Genomic DNA, 18,510 nt, shown 5'->3' with positions numbered 1-18,510 from the left:
AAAGAAGAAACAGTGCATGCGATCTTCACTCCTGTTTACATCTATTTGTGTCAGGAGGGCCTTGTTAACAGTGAGCTAAGCATGTGCAGTGTGGTAGTTCACCACGTTGGGCAGTGCCAGGCAGCTATCAGTGCTCCCCTCTCCCATATGTCATCCACATCCTAAAATGAATGTGTGAGGTTATTTTCCATGAGATGTTTTAGCTGTGGTATCGGCACAGCTGTGAGAAGACCTGCATTTGTGCTTCAGGATTTAATAGATACACTGACCTTCCTGGCAGATGTCAACAACTTAGTGTAATAGTTGCATTTGGTGCCTGTAAAGTAAACAAGAGCATTGGGAACTGATGGAGAAGGGATCTGGAAGAAAAGAGTGAAGTGTTGAGTTTGAACATCTGACATGCTGGGGGTTTGTTACTGCAAGTCAAATATTTGTGTACTTTTCCCACAGCCATATTGCTAACTTCTTCTGTTTGCCAGATATTTCATTTGTTGTTCTCTGGCTTACAGACTGCAGTGCAAACATTTTGCTTTGTCATTGTTTGTTATTAATGAGTGTTATTGTAGAAATGAAGGATTATGTTTTTCAATATTCTGTCTGGCTGCCCCGAAGTACAACATTTGTAGGTCTGTGCTGTTCGTTTTAGCCTTCTCTGTTACCCTTCTTCATAGAGACACCTGAGAGGAAAGCCTTTGGACTCCGAAGGGATGCCTTCATACCAAATCAAGACAACTTTCAAGTGGGTTGCATCTCTGACCTAATAGCATCATCTCTAACAGACAGAAGTCCAGGGTGGATTTTTCTGTGAATTCTTGCACTTTCTGCAATTTCCTTTTTTTGTTGTTTTGCACACAGCAAATACTTTCAGGCCAAGAACTTTTTTAGATGAGCATTGCTGATAAAGGCAGAGCTGAATCTCTGAGGACCAGCTGATTTGTTGTCTTTTTGTGTTGGTTTTTTTTTTTTTTTTTTTCCTGGCAAAATTGAGTAACTTCTAAGACTTTAATCTCACAGCTTTGATTTGTTCCAAAATGTTTCAGCGTGCAGTGCCTTAACTCTTCATCAGCCTGCATGCATCTCTCCGTGTGTTGGCAAGTTGGGTGTCTTATTTTGGTATTGGTCATAAGTGTTAGGCCCTAGTTATGATATCTTACTCTGTACATCACTATCCACGGTGAAAGTACACTGATGTGCTGCCCAGGTGCAGAAGCAGCTCTAGCACAGCAGCTTGCTTTCACTCATTCCCTGTGCATCTGTTGTTTGTAGGGCTGTAAACCAGTATGAGGTGCACACATGAGCCTCTGCTGAGACTGGTGATGCCAGTGGTGTGATGGCCTGTCTTAGGGATTTTCAGTGTTTTCCTCTGCCCATGCAGTGTTTATCAATGTAGTAAAAGTACATTAGCACTGAGCAGGAATGTGGACGTTCCCTTGGGTAAGCAACTAGATAAGGCCAAAGAAGTGGTTTTGATTAAGATTGAGGGCACAGATTCCCCACTTTAAAGGCAGCATTTGGGACAGTATTGCCCTTCCTGCTCATCACCATGGCTACATTTATCTTGAGCTGAATATTAAGTGTGCTGCAAAGAGTTTGCTCCTGTTTCAGCAGCCTCAAAAGCTACATAGCCCAAAAATACAGCTATCTAGTGTGTATGTCAGCAAAATATTCTCTGATGTCAAAAGCAAACAAGGAAATTAGAGACACAAAATCACCTCTTTACATCAGATATAGTCAACAAAGGAGGAAAGAAAAAACTGAGTTCTTTAATTTTGATTCATATTTAATGAAGTTGGAAAGGAGAAGAGTAAACTAATGAGAGCGGCTGACTGTTTCCCCTGGGAAAGACGTATTAGCAAATGAGGTGTTACAGCTTCAGCTCTTGTGTTTTGTGCTCAGAACTGTTTCCCTCAGTGCTGAGCCCCAGCACTGATGCAGGAGGGGCTGTGAAGCTGCACAGCTCTGCACAGCTATCAGGCATTTAAGGCAGCCCACCACAGAACTGTAATCAAGCAAGCAACAGATATTAATTTGTTCTCTTCCCAGGCCTTTTCTTCTTTGCTTGTAAGAAGATTCTGCTCAGAAGGCTGTGATCAGCTTAATCAGTTGCTATTATTGGGACTGATTTTCACAGTGTAATTTATTAAATGTTTATTATCCTCCCAAACTTCACTGATCAGAGGTTGAAAACATTGAAGGAAAATTAAAACCAGTGTAAGTGCTGCCTGTTTGGATAACAGCACATTTTGCTACTTGAAAGGATTACTCATCTGTACCAAAACAGGGAGAAAAGTTAATTTCAATGATGTAGAGCTTTCTATTCTGGGGAGGCCTGGCTTGCACAGTGTGATAGATTTGGGAGGAAGTATAATTCATTCCTAAATTGTTAAACAGCACGTTGGGCCCAAGTATCTAAGAAAAGATGAATGGGCTCATTTGTAATCTTAAACGAACGCGTCTGCCTGGAGGGGGTAGGGATGGGATAACCAGTAAACAAATGCCAGGCAAACAGTTACGCTTCTGGTGTTTGGAAACTATCCAGAATAACCTCCAGGAGAGAAGAACCAGCCCTGTTTGGCTAAAAGGAAGCTCTGCAGATCCTCCAGTTAGTTCTCCCCTCCTGTGCCATGTGCATCCAGTCTGCCCAGTGAGGGACAGCTGCATAAAGCAGTGGGGTTTGTGGCTGTCTGTAGGGAGGGTAAGCATCCCATATGCAATTGCTTCTAAGCAGGTGTTTTGGGTTTTGCAGTGTGATTTGAGAGAGCAGAAAGGACAGAAAAGGGGTGAGACTTCCTCTGTTATCTGTGGCAGTACAGTGGCCTGCCTCTCTCGTAGAAATAGTTTAACTTGAGGGCAAGATGATGTTAAAATGCATAAACTTGAGGACTGTTGAATCATTTCAGTGATGTTTGTGGGAATATAACTGTGGTCCAAGAATAAGCAAGTCAGAGTGAACTACAAACCTATTGGTGGTTTTGTACAAGCATCTATGAGAATGTGAACTGAGCCACTGAGAAGCAAAAGCAGTGGGGAGGATCCAGGCGTGCTGCACAGAGAGAGGCTGCATGGTTTGCAGTGAGAGGACATATCAAGACGTGTATCAATTTGCTTTATTTGAACAATTTAATCCTGTGGAGCCTGGGACTTCAGTGCCACTTCAGCTGGTCCTGTGCTGCAGATGCATGTCTTCAGTTGCCCTGTTTGTTATGTATTTACCCCTCTAAGCTATCAAAAAGAATCCTTGGGCTCCTCTGGCCTTGTCCCCCTTCTTACTGTTGAAGCATCTCTTAGCACAGAGTTATATTTACAGTTCAAAATAAAGGCAACAATATTTCTTGGCTGATGGTAGTTGAAGTAGTTCTTGCCTGGTACTGTTAATGTATATGCTGTATATCAAGTTTATTGCAAAGTGTGTTATTAAGCTATCAGCCTAGTTTTTAATCTACAGATAAACTTACTTTCATTTATGTGTTTAGGCTGTATCACTTTGCCCAGAATAGGCACAGCCATTGGATTCCATCCAGCTCACCTAACAACTTTCATTAAAGAAAATTGCTCTCGTAATAAAAATTACTCAGTGTGACAAGATGCCATAATACATTTTTTAAAGGCTCATAAAATTTTGTAGTAGTTAATGCCACTTGTTTGTTTTGTGAGATTTTCTTTTAAAAGCAAAAACTGACTTAATTGTAATAGTATTTGTAAAAGGATGAAACGAACATCTTCCATCAGGGCTCACAAAGGCCATGCGGGGAGAAGAGTAGAGTGGGGGGGGGAAAGAAATGAGGAAACCTTGCCTTTGAAAACTATGTTTTGTTGTGGGTTTTTTTGTTTGTTTGTTTGCAAAATTGCTTGAAAGTCTGTCACACTTCACTAAGGGAAAGTAGATACATTAATAAGCAGATAAATATTTTCCACTGTTTTGGAGCTGTGGGGTTTTTTTTAAGACTTTCCCGTGCCTTGTAGGTCTGGTTTAGAAAAGTACTAAAAGTGGGATCTGATCTTGCAAATGTTGCTGTGTCTGTGGTTACAGGGAGGGGAACCAGCTCAAATCCTCTGTGTGACCATTGCCTTCTCTTCTCACAATGAACACCAGCAGCCACTCTTTTACTGCACTTGTCTTGGGTGGATTTACTAAGTCATACCTCATAGCTCCAGCTTTGCTGGGTTATGCGTGAAGTCAGGGCTATTTTTCTCTTTTGTGATAAGCTAACAATGGCAAAGGATGTTCTGTGATGTTAGAGAACAGTGGTGGTGGCCTTTTCTTCTTCTTTTTCTCCCCCCTTTTTCTCTTTCTGCCTTTCAAGTCTATCCACTACCTCGTGAGGAGGACAGCTGCAGTAATAATGGATCTCGTCTCTACAGAAACCTCTTATTTGACAAACCTGTAATTGAGTGGACAAAATTTCTGGTTGCTTTCAAAGTCATATTCAGAAAAGACTTGAAAAGGGTGAAGGAAAGGTATGCCAGCCAGCAAAAAGTACGGCAGGGCTTTACTGAGCAGGCAAACCTATGCAGATTTCGTGGGACAATTAGATTTGTCAGGCAAAACACTAGAATGCATTTGTGAGCAAAAAATCCTGGGGAAATTTAAATAAAGCTTTGAAAAAGGTAAAGAGCTTGTGAGGAAAGCTCCAAAGCAAAGAAGTCGGTTTGGGTTATCTTTCACTGAAGGCAGGTGATGATTACTTCAGAGGGAATGTGCAGAACATATGGCAGGCACAGGGATTTTGCCTGTTTTCTTCCCCCAGTAGATAAAGCCCTAAAGCATAATTAGTGGGTCAGCACCATGCAGGAGAACTCGAGACTTGGTGACGTTTATTTACCCTTTTGCTCTTTCTGAGGAGCTGTTCCACTACTGGGCTTCCCTGGCACACTGATGAAGAGTGCTTTCACCCCATCTGCCTTTTCAGCCCCTGCCTTTCCATGCCTGCTTGGAAGCAGAGGAGCACTCTGTGCACATCGCATGGACAACGTGCTGCACCTCAGCACAGCTAGGAGTCAAAAATATGCTGCTGTGTTCCCTGTGGTCAAGGCAGATAAACCTGTGGGGTTATTTGGATGTAAACGATGGCTTCCATTTAGTGTGTGAGATGTAAGGTTAGTTAATTGCTTGGATAGAACGGACTGGCTGAAAGAGGCTGGAATCCTTGATCAGCACTGGATGGCAGCAGGTAGTACAACGTGTTAATGAACGGCTCCTGGCACACAGGGAATGGGCTTTGCTGTCAAGTAAGTCAGGACTTCAGCTGCTAAGATCCCCCCATTAGCAAGCAGGCCAGCATCAGCTCTGAGCCTATTTTTAGGGTTTTCTTTGGTGTTTTGCTCTTTGATGTGAAGACAGCTGTGTGCCCTCAGCCTTTTTGTAGACCAAGCTTTCTTGCATCTAAACAAGCTGCCCATTGTTTTGATCACTCGGTCATCTTTCTCTGCAGTTTTCCTGTTTGAATTCTTGTTATTCATGGTGACCGCAAGCGTGTGCACAATTTCAAACGTGGCTCCAGTCTCTATTCAGTAACATAAATATTCCCATATTTAAATGCACATGTCTCTGATAAGCATTTTCTGTAGCCATCCAAATACACAGGGAGGCTGTGCCTGCCTTGCAGGGTACCTGGCTGGGCTTTGGCTCTTTTTTATTTAAGCATAAGTGAGTGGTCATGTCTTGTGCTCTGAAGAAACCAAACACAATTTAAATGCACTGAGTACAGTTTACTCTTAAAAGTGAATTATTCTGCATCTCTTTAGGCTTCATTATGTTTTTCTGCAGAATGCCCGTGACTCCTTGCAGTCTGTTCTGTTAGAGTTCTCTTAGAGGTCTGCTGGCTTCTTATTCCTTTTTCCCTTTCTCTGCTGCTTTCTTTTTTCATCCTGCACTCCTCTATCTTCTTGTTCTTCCTTGTTTTTTTGTTTTTTTTTTTAAATTACTCCTGAAGTTTGAGAGCATCTTCAGAAGTCTTGATTATGAAGTTATGTTTAAACCTCAGATTTCAACCAAAGTATTCTTATTTCTTCTTTCCTATTAGTGCATTTGTTAAGCATTCAGAACCTATTTCCAAAGGCATTCTTTTCTGGTAAAGAAAGGAACTGCATTTTAAAGAATTTATTTGTGTTTTATTTTCTCATTTTTCATACAGAACATCTGAAGAAACGCCTGGAAGATTATATGGCCCAGTTCCCAAATGTAAGAATCCTCCGAACCAAGAAGAGGGAAGGGCTGATAAGAACTCGGATGCTGGGAGCCTCTGTGGCCATAGGAGATGTTATCACCTTCTTGGATTCCCATTGCGAGGCCAACGTGAACTGGCTGCCACCTCTGTTAGGTATGCATGGAGGTGTCGTGTTGTACATGGCTGAACTGCTGTAGAGGTGGTGACATACATCAGTGCTGAGTGTATTTTATTTCCACCTGCTGCTGGCTCCTTGTGCTGAGAGTAAGTGAACAAAAAGAACATGAAATAGCTTTAAAGGAGGGGAAAGAAAACCCAACAACACTTAACCGCAAGACTAAAGAAAAGCGTTGGCAACCTGCAACCTTCACCACAAGATTTTTTTCTGTGCTAGGCTGTACAATGGTACTGTAATAAGCTTTGATTAATTAAAGAGCAAAGATCATATTCTTCTTTTGTTTCCTCACTAAGTGAAGTATTAAATAACTTGCAGCTTGTTAGAAGAGTAAACTCTTACGTGGTCACTCAGCAGCTTGCAGAAAGTAATTGCTTTGTGCTTCAGAAAAGATCTTTATATACAGTTTTTAAGTAGCTTCCATTTTTTTTTCTCCTGCGAAACTGTGTTCAACTTCATAGTCTGTAAGCCTGTGGAAAATACTTCTGAGTAATGGCTGCTGGTATGTATTTGTGGAAATGATTCGTCCTTTCCAAGGCAGTGCTTCATCTTTAAGGAGGAAGCATCACTTTTACAATGCCAGTTCTTTCCAAGGATGGCTAATTGCAAGGACAGTGCCTTCTGTGCCTCTGGTCAGCACCACCTTTAGCCAGGTGCTTCTTGAGGAGGTCTCTGTTTAAGTGGCAAGTTCCCTTTTGTGTTTGTTTTTGCAGCACTCAGCTGGGTGGGATGATGCCATCTGGATTTTGTGCTTGTTTTGGATGGCTGTGTTTTCTGTGGTCTGTGACCTCCTATAGATTCAGAATTCCCAGTTGTGTCTGCTGCTCTACCCATGTTATTTAGAGTGGGTGTCTCACAGTACCCAGTTCGCTTTAGCTGTCAGATATGATGCTGTATGAAAGAAGAAACTTTGCCCTACGGAGTACCAAACTCTTTACAACCCTTTGGCAAGTGACCTGTCACAGCTCTTTGAGGTTTAACAAAGAAATCTTTGACTTGTCAGCAGGACTGTTGGATGATAATAATGTTACTTTCACAATCGTGTAAAGCATTTGCAGCTTTTTGAGCCTGAGAGAGGGAGCACAGGATTAGTTCAAATGCCATTTAAATGAGAACATGTGTGGTGTGCTATAGTTTTAAAGCATAGTAAGGATTTCTGTTCGACGTTCATTGGAAGCCGAAACACCGTTTGTCGCCTCTGCTGTGAAAGTTAACTTCCAACAGGAGACCTACTTGGTAATAAAGTATTTAAGAAGTTCCAGATGTTTATGCAGGAATTAATCCTGTCGTCTGTGATTTGATTGGAAGAAAAGGCAGAGGGGAGGAGGTGCGTTGCATTTCTGGAGCCTGCTGAGAGCACTTATGCCATTAGTCTGGATCACTTCCTGACAGATTCTGGCACAGCAATTAAAACGAGGTGGTACAATGGGTTATTGCCCTCCGTTGGAATCAGTGCAGAAGGGTTCACGTTGCGGTCGCTCGTTAAAATGAGGACCACTAACTAAGCAATTACAGGATTGTTGTTTTTTGAACCTGATGGTTGAAGTGTCTGTGGTGGTGCAGCTGTGTCTTTCTATTCTGCCTCGGATTGATGTCCTCAATAGGTTGCTTTTATCTGAATAGTTTTACCTTGGATATCTCGATTATCTCAGAAACACCAGATGAATTCATATAAATTGAAGTACCTGCTCAAAAGAGAATGAAACAGAGAAAGGGAGAGAAGCTGTATCTGGACTGCATATTTTGATGTTTTTTTTCTATGCTTTCATGGTCAAAGAACCGACTGGTGCAGGTTTTCTAACATGTTTCTCCAATCTTCAGATCGCATTGCCCGAAACCGCAAGACTATCGTTTGTCCCATGATTGATGTTATTGATCATGACCACTTTGGATATGAGACTCAGGCTGGAGATGCGATGCGAGGTGCATTTGACTGGGAGATGTATTACAAGAGGATCCCTATTCCTCCCGAGTTACAGAAACTCGATCCCAGTGATCCATTTGAGTAAGTGACTGAAATGCAGTGTGCTCAGAGCTGGCTGAACAGCACAACACCCTGTCACAGGGCTGGTTTACACCTCGGTGTGCTGGAAGCCAGAAGCTGATTGTGAGCTACTTGCTTTTTGGCAGCTGTTTGCTTTGCTGATTTAAAAGAAACGCATTGTGTAGTAGCTGTGAACACTCTCCTTTTCATTGCTATTTTTTGCCACCTTAATTCCAGCAGAAGTTAACATTTCATTTGAAACTGTGATGTATAACATTTAATGTGGTCATTTATTACTGAGATCTTTCAAACATAACTTAGTATCCCTAGTGCTCTGCCAAAAACAACAAACTGGTGGCAGCTTATATGTCATTCCCAGGTTGGGGGAGAAGAAAACCTAGCAGAATAATTACAGCAATTTTGATGATTGCAGTGCATTGCAGAAGTAAATCTGTGATCAAGTTATGTTCTGCTGTTGCTGTGCTTGCCAACATTGAGACAGTTCTGCTGTCCTTTTTACTTCTGCAGCAAAAAAAAAACCACAACACAAACACCTTTTGAGGCCATTCTCAATGACTTGATCGTATTACTGAGTCAGAGAACACCACAAGTGCAGCATGTGGGTCCCTCTGGGAGAGGTTCTGTCCTGTCACTTCATGGTGAACTCTTTCTGTTTGGAGGAGAGGCATTTACTGGTTCTGCGAGGAGCCTAGTCTAGTCCTCCATTTGCAACTGGGAAATTAATAGCTAATGCAAAAGCAATTGCTTGTTCCTAAAGGACTGCAAATGCATCGTGAACACTGGGTGATGGAAAGAACATTTGTGAAATCTTGCTTTGTTTTTTAAATGTTTAGCTGGAGATCTGTGTCTTTGAATATGTTTGTAATATGGAGTCTGGTTTTTCCTAAAGGTCTCCTGTAATGGCTGGAGGACTGTTTGCAGTCGATAGAAAGTGGTTCTGGGAGCTGGGAGGGTATGATGCAGGTCTGGAGATATGGGGAGGAGAGCAGTATGAAATATCCTTTAAGGTGAGCTATGTTCTCTGGAAATTCCTTTTGTTTTGAAAAGTAAGAACTGTTCTGAGGCTCAGAATGTGAATGTTCTATCTTGTCCTTGCTTTTGCGTGCAACTAAAGGTGAAAGAGCTGGGAGTAAGTAAGATAGTATGCAGAAGAGACAGTGATGATGTCACCAGTCATTTGTGAGGGTCAGTTTTGGAGCATTAGCTGGTGTGCCCCTGCTCTGTGGTCACAGCTTCAGATGCATATGCTCTTCCCAGCAAGGGTAAGTCAGCTTGCGTGGAGCTATCTGTTACTGGTAGGCTTTTCGCACTCTAGCAAGAAGATGAAATGCTCTCTTTGAGTGAAAGAAATCCAAGCATCTCATTGCCTGGTTGAGTGCCTCCATCCTGAGGTTGAGTTCCCAGAGCTGAGAGCAACTTACTGTCTGTAGTCAATCCATCTGACTCCTGGCTGCAAGGAACGGAGCCTATTAATTACTCTGGGAGAAATCCTCAGCAGTTGCAATAATAACACTTCTGCTGGCAGCAGCTTCGTATCATTATCTGTCTGCCTTAAGGACAGTTCTGTTACTGATTGTCCAAACTGTTTGGTTTCAGGGCTCTGAAATTAGTTAGCTGAGCAAAAGTGCACACTGGTGGTAGTGAGCCACTTGTGACCTACGAAGACCACTGATACCTATGTTATCTTGGAGTATGACACTCTGAAATACATCTAGGAAGCCCACTGGGATGCCCCAGATCACCAAAGGCACGTGGCTGTTCTTCTCTTCAGTGGTGGGAATCCTTCCCATAGCCTGTAGAGGATTAAGTAAAAATTTTCACATTAAACTCTGTTGGGCCACTGTGTGGTTTCTCTTTCAACGATTGAATATATAAACTTATAAGCGTATGAATGCCACTGAAGTAAGGTATTTGGCCCTGGTATTGGGCCCGAAGGCAGGAGCAATGATAGCACACTGTGCAATTTCAGCAGCTGAAGTTCCTCATCTGTCTCCCTGACAAACAGGCATGGGTGATCTCTAACAAAATGAGATTCTTAGATCTCAGTGCCTCTGTGCAATTCAAAGGCATATTAAATTATATTCAGCAAACCACATTACTATGCGTATGTGCCATGTATTACCATACAGCAAAGTTTTTTCTTCCACTGTTTGCTCACAAAATGCAGCCGTAAAGCCATGGTGGAGGTCCCTTGTCTTATGTAACAGCAGCAGAAAGGGAGGAGGGACTCCCTCTTTGGGGATGTCATTACAGTTGGAGCTATTTATTCTTCTGTTTATTCTTTGTGTTGCATGTAATGGAATAGTGTAACGATGTCATTCTCTGCAGGAGGGGTAGTGACAGTATTCAGCCTCTTTTCCTCGGCCCTTTTGGAAAATGCTGGTTTCCAAGAGTGATGACAGCAGCAGGGCAAGCCCTTTGTCTCTGGTGCCACAGCAGACAGCCGTGCTGCTTGATCTGCAGGAAATAAGACTGCTTCATTCATCTGTTTGCTTATCCTCTCTGAAACATGCTGTGTTTTATTTCAGTCCAAAGACGGTAATTTATGGAGGGATAAATTTGCTTTAATTAATCTCTGCAAAGACCCTCTTTTTTTCTTTCATTGCACAACAGAAAAATGAAGTTTTAGCTGAAAGAGGCTCAGTATATTTTCAGAAATTAAGATAAATTGATACATTCATCTGTGGCTGATAGATGTAATAATTCTGCTGGAATTGCAAGAATAGAAGGTTTGTTCATAGAATTTATGAAGCCATGACATTTCCTGGTGAGCTTAGAGCTGCCGTTTTACCTTGAGAAGCAAACTGAGATTTTGTAGAGGGACATCATCAAATAATTTACCTCTGGATTTAGACATGGGCTGACTCTTTTTGCACTATTTACTATTTAATGCAAATTCACAGTTGTGCCAAATGTACAGCTCAGCTTTAACAAAGAACCCATTCCTCTGCCTGGGAGCTGTGGGTGCAGTACTGTGTTGTGCTGTTGGTTTTTGAACTGCTGCATCAGTTCTGGCCTTCTCAAGCCTCACCGGGAGCAGATTTCTTTTTTCCTCAAATTTATTCTTTTTTTTTTTTTCCCCCCACACATAGACTGTATGGTTTTCTGCATTTATTTTAAAATCCAGGGCTCTGTTGCCGAGAGACTGCAAATAAACAAGTTTATTTAGGAGCTTCTTGCCTTTCTGTTTTGAGATCGTATGTATTTCTGTCATCAGCTGGCTGTGCTTCCTTCAGAGAAGAAATATTCAGGTTGAAGGCAAGCCAACACAGAAACTATGAGTCTTTTGCACCTCAGAAAACATTTAACCAGGGAATGAATCAAATTCTTTTAATAAAACACCTGTTCCTTGGATTAAGTGCATGCAAAAACTTCACTACAAAACATAGCATACTGTGGGGATGAAAAAAAAAGAAATTAAGCAAAATTTGAATTAGAAGCAAACTTTCTAATTGAGGTCCCAACCGTAAATGCTGCCTTGCAGTCTCAGTCCATCCAAATAGGAATTTCTGGGTTAAAAATGAAGGAGTAGCTCACGGTTTGCCCACACTGAAGCAGACCTGGCATTCTGTTTTCTTTTGTTCGTTTGTTGTAAAGACAGCATATTTATTAATTCTAAGGCTCTCTGCTTCAGCACAGAGTGGCTTCCTCTTCCTCTGTCCTGCTGGCACAGAGATCAGACTGTCACTTTTTGGTCTCAGTTCATCCTGTGTGCTCGGTTCAAATATCTGTGTACTCTCTCACCAGCAGGAGAATGAGCTCACAACACTCCCTGTGCCCCTGTGGCTGTTGGAAAGTGCTGTCTGCTCTGTCACTCCACAGTGTTTGAATAGATGAGGAAGGGCTGCACTGGTCTGTATAGTGCAAGAGAAGATGTGCATATGCACAGATTGCAGCGTCTTTCTAGCCACCTCAATCTTTTGTTGAGCAGTCAGTCCCAGGTACGGTGGCAGCTGATGCTTAACAGTAGAGAGAATTAATGTTTTCCTGAGTTACTGTTTGCCCTTGCTTTCATCCTTTCACTTACCTTGTCATGCAGAGAACCCCCTGGACTCATCCACCGTGCCCTTTTCTTCCCACCTTTCAGTGTGTGCTCAGACAACCAGCCAGCTTCTCTCTGTTGGTGCACCCCGTGATCTTTACTTTTGCTGTTTCTTGCAGAAGCAGCTTTCTTTTCAAGGCTTGACTCATTCTTTTGTGTGGTTTTGTTTTGTTTTATTCCTGTCTTGGGAAGCATAAACCTTGTACACCCAGATAATTTGTGTTCTCACACCAACTGTGGTATTGTATCGGTGTGTTTTTGAGGAGAGGTTCAGCTCTCTTATATAACATTGTTTTCTGAAATGGCAGAACAGGAATTGGATCAGCATAACATTCCCATGCAGAGAATAGGTGGTGTTATTATCTCATGCTTTCATAGCACACTAGCTAAGTCAAAAGCTCTTGAGTCATTCTATGAATATGGAGTTATAGCTCTCCAGGCTGCCAGGAAGACAGAAACAATATCACCTGTGCTGTTACTTTACTTCTTCTGTATATGATTTTATGATCAGAGTGAGTCTGTGGCCTCCAAAAACTGTGTTGCAGCTTTCCCATTGACCTCAGCATAGCCAGGCTTTCAGCTAATTCCAGCAGAGCTGTCAGCTGCCGGATTCCAAACTCAGAATGTAGATTGGTAAAACTGTGCCTGAGGAGGAAGAGAAATTTCCTGTTTTCTCCTAATGAGATCTGATCAGGTCGTTTTATAGAGCCCTGCCTGCCTGCCCAGCTCTGATTCTTGTTCTTACGATCTTCTAGTAAATGGCTGTTGGAAATTAAGTGCATCAAGTCCAGGCTCTCATGTTTACTGTCGTGCCCACTGGAGAGGTGAGTCACTGGCTCACCCCTCTATAAAACAACATCCCCCCAAAAAAGCTGGCTGCTTGGCCAAAAGGGAAGGCGGCAGTAAGTGACAGTCAGTGTCACTGTGAGGTGCTCCCTACAGAACAGCGCTGCTTCAGCTGTTCAGCAGTGCTGTATTTTTAGCAGTGCAAGTTCTGATGTGTCATGCCTGTGAACTGTACCCTCGTTCCAAAACAACCGAATGCTGCCAACTGAGTGGAAGTGTGCTCTCAGCACACAGCTATTTCGGGTTTGCTTCCCTTGCAGTTATTCCTTGACAGACCCTTGGATGCGATTCCCTTGACCTTTACCTCCAGCATCCTAATGCTTTTGTTTGCAGTGTTTTACTGATGCACGTCACACTCTTTCCCTCTCTCCTTTCTGCCAGTTTTATAGATAAGGACTGGTAATTGTCTTTATGGAGGTTGTAATGAGTTCTGTCACCACACAAAGAAGCTCACTAATAAAATAAATCAAAGCAGCAATGAATGAATAGAGACTGCTTTTAAAATTAGATTTGTACCACAAACGTGCTGTCACTTGCAGCACGAGACAATAGTAAAGCACTGAGCTGGCAAAGTACGGTGGAAGAGTCACTGAGGTCTGCTGGCAGGAATTGGGAAGTTTGCCATTGGCTCCATGCAGCATTGGTACACCATCATTGGGGAGTAAATATTCTAAATCGTGATTAGAAAAACAGCTTAGAACTGATGTTAGACTTTCCTTGTTCAGTAGCTTTTCTTAACACGTCACTGCATGTGTTTACGTAGCACCTTATGGTGTCAGTGAGGAGCTCCTGGCCCAAAGCCTCACCATTCTGCCCAGCTTCCCATATGTCCTTATAGATGAGTGCTGTCTGCGTTGCACCGCAAGACCTGCAGTACAAGGATAGGGCTTTTTCCTCTAGCTGCATGCTGACTGCAGAAGTTGCTTTCTGCTGTTTCTTAGAGCAGTTGTGTTTTCAGAGATGTGTATTTGCACTTGCCCAACTGAAAGCCTTTCCTTAAGGAATCATTTGGGCTGTCAGCAAGGACAACAAGCTGGTATTTTCATGCACACATGCATGATGTTAAAATGCAGCTACTTTTGAACCAATAGGACTTTCTTGTTGCTGGCTGCAGTGTATAAAAATACAGGTTGTTGGGGAATGTTTCTGCTTATGCAGCTAAGTTCTAGGCTTTTACAGCTGTTCCTGCAGATTTAATAGCTCCCAGTTCTGGACACCTACGTTGCAGTTCTTGCAGCTTTGTACAAATTTTTGTCATAGAAGCACAAAACATCTCCAAATTCTTGTTTTCTCAGTCTGTTAATTTCCTAGCAGAAGAAATCATATCTTGGCCCTTTGTAGTAAAAAGCACAGCAGCTATGGGACAGGAAGCATTTCTGATTCCACTATAAACTTCACAGAAGCTGGAAGAAGTTTCTTTTTCATCTTCATCTCTTCTTAACCAGACTCTCAAGACACAGCAGGGACAAAAGGGATGAAATTCTGTAAAAGGAGTGTTTGTCAACTTCTTGTCTCTCTTTCACTGTAATGACATGTAATTAAGTACCTTGAACTTTAGAAGTTGCCTGTGAAAAATATTCCACTAATGGAGAGCAACCAACCCCCATTAAGTTATACACAGTCAGCAAATGACTGTAATTATTAGGGCCAGTAGACAAAGCTGAAACACCAGAGGACTTTAGTGTCAGAGTTAATAATTATGCAGCAGCCTTGGCCAAATATTTCTCTTCCAAGCTAAGTATTTAATATCGTCACCATAGAATATTAATGGAATTGCCTGCTATATGTGAAGCTGTTGACTAAGCTCGTTGTACAGTGAACTGCAGTGGCTCAAATTAGCCACAGTGAATGGAGAGATCAAGAGCTCTGCATCAGCTGGCAGCACCAGCAGGCTGCCTTTAATACTGCTGCCCTGGGGGTATTAATGTAAGGTCTAGGGACAAAGCGAAGGGCATGGCAATGTCATGCTTCAGGAATTCAGAACATCATTTGTCTTGCAGAGAGAAGGATGCTTTTCACTATTGATTAGGAATCTCTGGGAAGCAGGTAGGAATATATTTCTTAAACCTAACAAAGTAGATTAGGTGTTGCAGAAAACACCTTTGGTTTTGGTTGCTTGGGCAAAATGACTCCATCCGTGCTGTAAGTGAGGAATAATAGAAAGTTGTTGCAGACTGTTGGCATATAGTGAGATCTTCCCAGATGGGGAAGGAAACTTTTGGGCATAATGTAGCCACAAGTCAAGCATCAGTGTAATCATCTTTAACTAGCAGTGTGTTTCATCAGCTTTCTGAGGATGTTTTTAAGGCTAATTATGTTTTCATCAGGAAGAGATTTCTGCTTAATTGTAAGGCTGCAAAACCAATGATTGCCTGTCAGCAGTAAAACTATGTAAGTGATATCCCAGACTTTGCAGTGATAACCAGAGGGTAAAGTAGCAGGTTTTTTTCTGCCCTCTGACACCTAAGCAGACCCATGTATTCCCTGGAGCATTTTGTATATGACAGGACTGGTACTGTAGAGATGGCACTGCAGCCTACCCAAGGATCGTATATGGCAGTCCATTTAAACTGCTGTGGCAATTTAAAGTGTGCTGTGTGCTTGGACTTTTCTTTCTGTTCTTCTCTCAAAGGAATGCAAAATTAAACTGTTTGTCAGCCATTGGGCTTGATAAAACTTGCACTAAATCAAGGCTTGCATGGCTCTAAGCAGGTAGTTAAAAGATTTGAGACTAAAGCAAAGAGGGAGGGTGTTCCAAAGAATGTACTGTAAGGTAAAAATAAAGTTCTGCATCAAGCTTCTTTGTAACTTGAAGCCTGTTTTTTTTCCCCTCCACATAACCAAGACTGAATCTGTATCTCTGCTGTTTCACAGGTATGGATGTGTGGGGGTCGTATGGAGGACATCCCTTGCTCTCGAGTTGGTCATATATACAGGAAATACGTTCCTTACAAGGTCCCCACAGGAGTCAGCCTGGCAAGAGTAAGTGGCAGTGATGTTCTCCCCATCCTGCACATGATCAGACACCCGCTTGTGGGGAGGTTTTGTAAAGCAAAGTTCTTCCATTTTCTTTACCTTTTAAGCTATGAGGGATGTCTGACCACAGTGTGACCATGCCACACTTGGAGAGGCAAATTTAGGCTTCTTATACTCAAACTGTACATTTACAGGGGTCAAACTGGGCAGTTTTTGCAGAAGCAGACACCTAACAAAAAAAAGATGAGAGTCTAGGGGAACTGCAGACTCATGTGCAGACAGCTGCTACACTTAAAATACCATCCACTGCTACATGGTGAGAGAGTCAAGCACAGGGTATGGAATCACCAATTTAAAAAACAAGATAACATCTTTATTTGTATAATACTTCAGTCATTTTAGTTGTGTTCTCAAAGAGCAGCACGCTTCAGAATGCTGATTGTGTTTTGGTGATTGAAAAGACCTCTCCATTTCAAGCATCACAAACCACTAAATGAACAAACTGTAATTCTCCACAATGCAAAGTTTTGTGACATCTTATTTCTTAATCTAGTGTAGCCCAAAGTGGAAAAAGCCTTTACTTGTTGTGCGCTGGTTTTGTCCAATTAATTTCTCAAACTGAGAAGGAATTGCATTGCCCTCTGGTGGGAGAAAAAAATCATAGGAGCAGGAAGGCTTCAAAGCTACAAACTACAAAAAAGTACCCTGCAGCTCTGCAGTCTTAGGGCTTGCAAAGTGCTGCAGTGTTTCTCAGTTTAGTAGCATCACCCCAGTTAGAGATTTGGATTTATTGCTTAGCCCTGAAATGACCTATCAGAGGAGCAGAGCGCTCTCCTGTCTGTGCCATCCCTTCAGGAAGGAGCTGTATTTCTTTTGATTCAGCATTTGACTCTTGTATACCCTCACAGTGCTGGAAGGCACTGGTGGGCAGGTGCAGGGAAGGCTATGTCTTATGACTTATTAAGGTCACCTTGAGATGAACGCCTGCTTTTGTCTTGTGCAGGCTGAACTTGGGGCAGGGGAGCACTGCTCATTCTTAGCATCCTTGTTTTTTTTGGCAGCATCTGACCGCTGCAGGGCTGACTGCCCTCAGGTAAGTTGGACGATGCTGAGGGGTCACTGCAGTCATGGCTGCTGTGTGGCACCAGGAGAGTGCCTCATGTTGCCAGAGCTCAGTCCAAGGTCCAGCAGTTGATTGGTTCGAACAGCTCAAGTCTGTGTTATGTTCTTCTGTGTCTGTTGGTTTTATTTTGGCGGGGTTGTTGTGCAGAGCAGTGTGAAACATGCCACTGACAGGAAATAAACCCTTTGCTTCTGTTCTTAAGGGTCATCTGAAAGAGGTGCACTCCTACTCCATCTTGGAGTTTCTCTTAAATGGTTTTTTAAGCCATGAAACCAGAAAAGAGTGGCAAGAAAGGATACTGCAAATGAAGCTTTCTATCAGGGAGTAGTGCAAATCCGGTTCTTAGGTGAATATAAAATGTGACAGGGAATATTTAAGAAAGAACGATTTGTCAGGGACCTTTGAATGGCCAGTGGAATTTACCAGCATCATTCTCTGACTTGCTTCTTTTTTGCAAAAAAAGAAAAAAAAAAACGAAACAACTTTTGATTAATGTTGTTTTTCTGAACCACAAGGCGCTGGATATAATGCCTAAGTGCCAGGATTCTTTTTGACCTCAGCTGAAAATATCTTTCTAAAAATCCCTTGGAACTAGAGAATAATAAAAATAATCTTTGTCCTAAAGCCGGAGAGAGAGAGTGGATGTGAATGAAAATCCTTTCTGAGCTAAAACAGGAGAGCTGTGCTGAATGCTAATGTCAGTAGTTTGTGCAGAGAGTTCTCGTGTGTTTCTCCCCTCCGTTTTCACACATGGCAATTACCCACACAGAATCTGAAGCGGGTTGCTGAGGTGTGGATGGACGAGTATGCAGAGTACATCTACCAGCGCAGACCGGAGTACCGGCATCTTTCTGCAGGGGACGTCACGGCTCAGAAGGAGCTCCGCAACAACCTCAACTGCAAGAGCTTCAAGTGGTTCATGAGTGAGGTTGCGTGGGACTTGCCAAAGTTTTACCCACCAGTGGAGCCTCCTGCAGCTGCCTGGGGAGAGGCAAGTTTGTGCACTGAAACCTGCTGTGGGCAAGCATGTTCAATTTAGGACGTTAAAGTTGCCTTAGCCCTGTGCTCCAGTATTTAAGCAAGTATTTAAAGATCCTGCTTGATATGTTTCAAAGGCCAGAATTCCCATACTGTTACGTAGGTTTAATCGATGAAAGCAGTTAAGCAGCAGCTTCT

The 18,510-nt window shown here is 42.5% G+C and overlaps 1 protein-coding gene across 1 annotated transcript in view; it reads left to right on the top strand.

The window, feature by feature from the left end:
- The window catches only part of GALNT10 (polypeptide N-acetylgalactosaminyltransferase 10), an 82,143-nt gene that overhangs the window by 54,599 nt on the left and 9,034 nt on the right, over positions 1–18,510 (top strand). Inside the window, exons 5-9 of the mRNA XM_042826352.1 lie at positions 6,135–6,320; positions 8,164–8,347; positions 9,237–9,354; positions 16,110–16,217; positions 18,104–18,325. Of these exons, the coding sequence (XP_042682286.1) occupies positions 6,135–6,320; positions 8,164–8,347; positions 9,237–9,354; positions 16,110–16,217; positions 18,104–18,325 (818 nt within the window). The remainder of the gene's footprint in view (positions 1–6,134; positions 6,321–8,163; positions 8,348–9,236; positions 9,355–16,109; positions 16,218–18,103; positions 18,326–18,510) is intronic.

Source organism: Centrocercus urophasianus, unplaced genomic scaffold (genome assembly GCF_019232065.1).
Source record: "Centrocercus urophasianus isolate 14NV4802_14NV808 unplaced genomic scaffold, USGS_Curo_1.0 seq_26, whole genome shotgun sequence".
Lineage (NCBI taxonomy): Eukaryota > Metazoa > Chordata > Aves > Galliformes > Phasianidae > Centrocercus > Centrocercus urophasianus.
The sequence above is the reverse complement of the archived record's forward strand: the minus strand, read 5'-3'. Positions and strand labels throughout refer to the sequence as shown.